The 5,299-nt window shown below is 62.5% G+C and overlaps 1 protein-coding gene across 1 annotated transcript in view; it reads left to right on the top strand.

Annotated features, from left to right (window-relative positions):
• The window catches only part of EDEM1 (ER degradation enhancer, mannosidase alpha-like 1), a 27,812-nt gene that overhangs the window by 6,301 nt on the left and 16,212 nt on the right, over window positions 1–5,299 (top strand). The window contains exons 4-8 of the mRNA XM_015568303.1: window positions 23–194; window positions 1,245–1,428; window positions 1,896–2,070; window positions 3,848–3,968; window positions 4,376–4,546. Of these exons, the coding sequence (XP_015423789.1) occupies window positions 23–194; window positions 1,245–1,428; window positions 1,896–2,070; window positions 3,848–3,968; window positions 4,376–4,546 (823 nt within the window). The remainder of the gene's footprint in view (window positions 1–22; window positions 195–1,244; window positions 1,429–1,895; window positions 2,071–3,847; window positions 3,969–4,375; window positions 4,547–5,299) is intronic.

Genomic DNA, 5,299 nt, shown 5'->3' with positions numbered 1-5,299 from the left:
TCTGTGTCCCTCCTGTCACCAGGGTCCTGGGCAGCCTCCTGTCCGCCCACCGGATAATCACGGACTCCAAGCAGCCCTTCGGCGACATGACCATCAAGGACTACGACAACGAGCTGCTGCACATGGCCCACGACCTGGCCGTGCGGCTCCTGCCGGCCTTCGAAAACACCAAGACGGGGATTCCCTATCCCCGGGTACGCAGGCTGGCTCCCGGCGTCTTCCTGAATGAAAATCTCTGTTGAGCAGCATATTTGGGGGGAGGAAAGGGGCTGATATACAAGGGACAGCTGTGTCTTCGAGAGAATCGGCCCTAAATACGATGTAGACGTTTTCCATTCTTCTGGCATTTACTGAGCACCTACCGTGTGCCGGGCATACAGCACCTGTCTGCCGTAACCCTCCTCCTCAGGACCAGCTCTGTTCGTGGCTCAGCGTTGTCCCTCCACGGGTGGGGTTTGTACCCCCGCTACAAGCCGTGTGGGTGTGTCTTTGTTTCCCCTGGGGCACATCTCCCCGAGACCCTCCCGTGGCTGCTGTCATGTGACCGCTCCCCACGGTTGCTTCCCCGTGAAGCCTGCACAGATAGCACATTTGCTGCTGGTTTAAATGCGAGACCTAGAGTGAGAGTCCACCCCTGCGGGTCTGATTCCCCGAGCCCACGACTCCCTTGGGACTTGAGTCAGCCGCTTGGGCCCCGGCAGGGAGTGGCCAGGCCCCGTTGCCACGGTGACGGACTGCCGGAGCGGTCTGTCCTGCCTCGCTGCCTCCTTTTCCCGGTCTGAGCAGGATTGAGCTCCAAGAGCTCCCGCAGACCAGTAAGTGACCGCACAGCGGCCTGGTCTCCCGCGCCAGCCTCTCCTTTGTGTCTTTGATGATCCGGCCAGGCTGGAGGCGGAGGCTGTGAGCTGACTCACTGCAATTCAGTCTAGGGGCGGGGCCTCGCCTGCTGGCCCTGCGGGTTCCTTGAGTTTTGCCACAACCCCCCCCCCCTTTTTTAAAGACTTTTATTGATTTCAGAGAGGAAGGGAGAGGAAGGGAGAGGGAGAGAGAGACAGAAACATCAACGATGAGAGAGAATCACCAGCCGGCTGCCCCCTGCACTCCCCACACCAGGAATTGAACCCACAACCCGGGCATGTGCCCTGACCAGGAATCGAACTGTGACCTCTTGATTCATAGGTCGACGCTCAACCACTGAGCCACGTTGCCTGGGCACCACGAACCTCTGTCTCTTCCCATCGCAGGTGAACCTGAAGACGGGCGTCCCCCCCGACAGCAATAACGAGACCTGCACGGCCGGCGCCGGGTCCCTGCTGGTGGAGTTCGGGATGCTGAGCCGGCTGCTGGGGGACTCCACCTTCGAGTGGGTGGCCCGCCGCGCGGTGAAGGCCCTGTGGAGCCTCCGGAGCAGCGGCACTGGGCTGCTAGGTGTGTGCGCCTTCCCCAGCCATGGGGCTGTGCGCCTGGGCCCTGTCCCTCCCCTTCTCAGCCATGGGGCTGTGCGCCTGGGCCCCGTCCCTCCCCTTCTCCAGCCACGGGGCTGCTCACCTGGTCCCCGACTTTCCCTCTTCTCTGGGGCTCCCTCCTCTCTTCTGCTTGTACCATTGAATCTGAAAAGTGACTACTCCGCGATCGGCCCTCGGTGTCTGCCCCGCCCAGTGTCCTCCTGGGACTTTGCTTAGAGGATAGTTGTGAGGTTCGATGGGAAAAGCAAATAACACCGTTTCCCCGTGTTGGCGTCAGCGGTCAGGCTCCTGCTGCCGAGCTGCCTTGGGACTAAGGACAGTTTGAGGGCCCAGCTCCCCGTCTTCTCCTGCCAGGGGTGCTCGGTGCAGGGGCCCCGGAGGGGCTGCCCCCAACAGCGGGAGCCTGACCCGCTCCATTCGTTTCCACAGGCAACGTCGTCAACATTCAGACGGGCCACTGGGTGGGCAAGCAGAGCGGCCTGGGCGCGGGGCTGGACTCCTTCTACGAGTACCTCCTCAAGTCCTACATCCTCTTCGGGGAGAAGGAGGACCTGGACATGTTCAACGCCGCCTACCACAGCATCCAGAGCTACCTGCGCAGAGGGTACGTCCGCGCCGCGCCCGCGCCTGGCGCCGAGAGCACAGCCCAGCCCAGAGCAAAGTCCCAGGCCCTGATGGCCTCGGGCTCCCCGCTGTTTGTCCGTCATCTGGGGGTGACAGGGTGCGTTAGCTGCCTCCTGCTACATCACAGTTCCCCCAGAACTCAATGCTCAGACCGCCTCTCACAGCGTCTCACGGGATTGTCCCCAGGCTGTTGGCAGGGGCTGCGCCTTGTCAAGGCCAGTCGAGCCGGACAGTCCCCTTCCAGGTGCACACGGTGGCCAGAGCCGCTGGCTGTCGGCTGGAGGTCTCGGCAACTCGGGCCTCTTGTAAGTGGCTCCTGGCCGCTTCCCTCGGAGAGAGACCATGTGCTTTCGTGACCTAATCTCAGAGTGACAGACCGGCTCTGCCTGCGTCTGATCGCACAGCCGCCGGGCAGTGGGAAGGGTCACCCAGGGCGGCTCAGGGAGGCAGGGCCGGACCGTCAGAGCCTGGCTGCCACGCGCCACAGCCTGCGCCTCATGGCTCTCAGGAGACGGCGGTCGTGCAGGGCGGTCGCCGAGTCACTGTGGACCCTTTACTTGCCGGAGAGTTGCTAGGGTTGGCCGTGCCCCTGCTGAGAGCCAGGCGTGGCCGCGGCTCTCCCTCTGCCTCGTCTGCTGCCTCTCAGCAGTGCATCCAGGTGGCGGCTGCCTGGCCTCTCCCCTGACGTCACTGATGTCTCTCGCTCGGAGCGCCCGCCTGGACCCGTCCCCACAGTGGCTGCCGTGGGAGTCACCGCGAGTGCTGTCCCGCCAACAGGCTGTTTGGCTGGAGCTCAGCCACTTTCACTTTTTGGGGGAGGGGGCAGTTTTTATTGATTTTTAGAGAGTGAGGGAGGGAGAGAAACATTGATGTGAGAGAGGCACATCCATCCGTTGCCTCTTGCATGTGCCCCAACTGGGAATCGAACCCTCAACCTTCCAGTACGTGGAACGATGCCCCAGCCCACTGAGCCGCCCCGGCCGGGCACCGTTTTTACTTTTTAAAGCCCCAAACGGAACTGAGGAGCCGGCCCTCGGGCAGCTGGCTCGGTGTGTGCCTGCAGCCCGTGGCGTGGGGCCTGACCAGGGGAGAGATGCCGTTTATGCAGAAGTAGCCAGGCCTCCCACGCAGGTCACACCCACGCAGACCTGCTGTGCGCCCCGTGCCCCGCGTGGCCTGTCCTTACGCTGCATGTCCCAGTGCTCCCCGCGGAGGACGTGAGCCGGGCTGCTCCGCGGCCGAGTTCCGACCTCAGGCTCGTTCGGGGGTTACCTGTGCGGCGCTAGTATCGGGAGAGGCGGAGCCTTAAAGGGGTAGGATGTGTTTGATGCCTTTTTTTAAAATATATTTTTATTGATTTCAGAGAGGAAGGGAGAAGGAGAGAGAAAGAGAAACATCAATGATGAGAGAGAATCATTGATTGGCTGCCTCCTGCCTGCCCCCTACTGGGGATCAAACCCCCGCAACCCGGGCATGTGCCCTTGACCAGAATTGAACCTGGGACCTTTCAGTCCGCAGGCCGACACTCTACCCACTGGGCCAAACCAGCTAGGGCTGAAAGCCAGTTTTTAGAATTTTTGTACAAATGACCAAAGCCATTGAGTTGGCCAGGAAAAGGTGAGATAAATAAAATTCTAAAAAAGGGTGGGGGGGGCAGCAGGAGGAAGGTTCATGCCAACGCCATGAAGTGGAACTCGGGCCGCGGGGGGATGAGCCGCCTGTCACCATCCTCTCACCCTGCCCTCTGCTCGCCGCAGCCGGGAAGCCTGCAACGAGGGCGAAGGGGACCCCCCGCTGTACGTCAACGTGGACATGTTCAGCGGGCGGCTGATGAACACGTGGATGGACTCGCTGCAGGCCTTCTTCCCGGGGCTGCAGGTACCGCCGCCCTCCCTGGCACGCAAGTGGGGGCGCTGGTCCTCCTTCCTACGGCCGCAGGCTCCCGGCTCCTTCGGATTCAGGAGGGCAATGGCAGGACGTGTCTCGGTGGTTCTGTTAGTGGAGTTGGCTCCACAGTGTTGGACGGAGCCACAGATAAGCGGGAAGCCGTGCCCGGAAAGTGGCCCAGTGTTGTGTTTGGTGGCCCCTCGGCTGTCTTGTCTGTGATCACAGAGAAGCCCTGGCCGGTGCTGTGCCCGTCCTCCTGGCACTGATGCCCCGAGGGAGGCCTCTCCTGCTCTGGGTGCTACTTTGGGGTTGTCTCCAGCCCAGGGTGGGTATGGGTGGGGGAGGGAAAGCCAGAGCCGTGGGCCAGCGTCCTAGCCCGGCGGCCGATGCCTCCGCAGGTCCTGATAGGAGACGTGGAAGATGCCATCTGCCTGCATGCCTTCTACTACGCCATCTGGAAGCGCTACGGGGCGCTCCCCGAGCGGTACAACTGGCAGCTGCAGGCCCCGGACGTCTTCTTCTACCCGCTGCGGCCGGAGCTGGTGGAGTCCACCTACCTCCTCTACCAGGTGCGGGGCTGGTCCCGCCGGCCGGGTTTCAGCGCTGGGGCGCCTGGGGGCCTGGTTCTTGGGGAACCCCTGCTGGTTGGTGTGGGCTCTCTTGTTTCCTGTCGTTCTGACAGTGACCTGTCCAGGTGTCTCCTGTCAGGGTCACTCGTGGTTCCACAGGCCGGGGACGGCTTGCAGGTCCAATCCCCGTCCTGGTCAGGGCAGGGGTGGGAGGGAGACAACCAGTCCATGTGTCTCTCATGTCGGTGCTTGTCTCTCTCTCTCTCTTCCCCTCCCTCCCTTCACTCTCTCTAAAAATAATTAAAAAAACAAAAAGAAAACTATTCTCAGATGAGGATAAAAAAAAGATGACCCCAACTGCGGAACCACCCGAGGGGAAGTCTCACCTTCCCAGCGAACCCTTCCCTGAGGGGCCTTCTCGGGCTGAGCTGGGGCAGTCGGAGGGCCGAGAGCAGCCTGCGTGGGGGACCTCACGAGGCTGTGGGGACCGGGGCGAGCTCTGGAGAGTTCTGAGGCAGGTGGACACTGGCTTGCTCTCAGAGATGGCGCTGGAGCGAGGCCGGGCGTGTGGCTCAGGAAGGCGGGCGGGGAGCGGCCTTGCCCAGAGCGGCTGTCTCCCCCTTGGCCAGGCCATGGAGCCAACATGAGCTGACACTTAGTCCTGGACGCTGTGACCCTCGGGCCAGGCCCTGCGCCCTCCTCTGGCCGTGGCTCAGCCCCCAGAGCCCGGCAGCCGCGACACTGCGGGCGTGA

Source organism: Myotis davidii, unplaced genomic scaffold, assembly GCF_000327345.1.
Source record: "Myotis davidii unplaced genomic scaffold, ASM32734v1 scaffold663, whole genome shotgun sequence".
Lineage (NCBI taxonomy): Eukaryota > Metazoa > Chordata > Mammalia > Chiroptera > Vespertilionidae > Myotis > Myotis davidii.
Note: the sequence above shows the minus strand (reverse complement) of the source record. Positions and strands in the feature narration are given on the sequence as shown.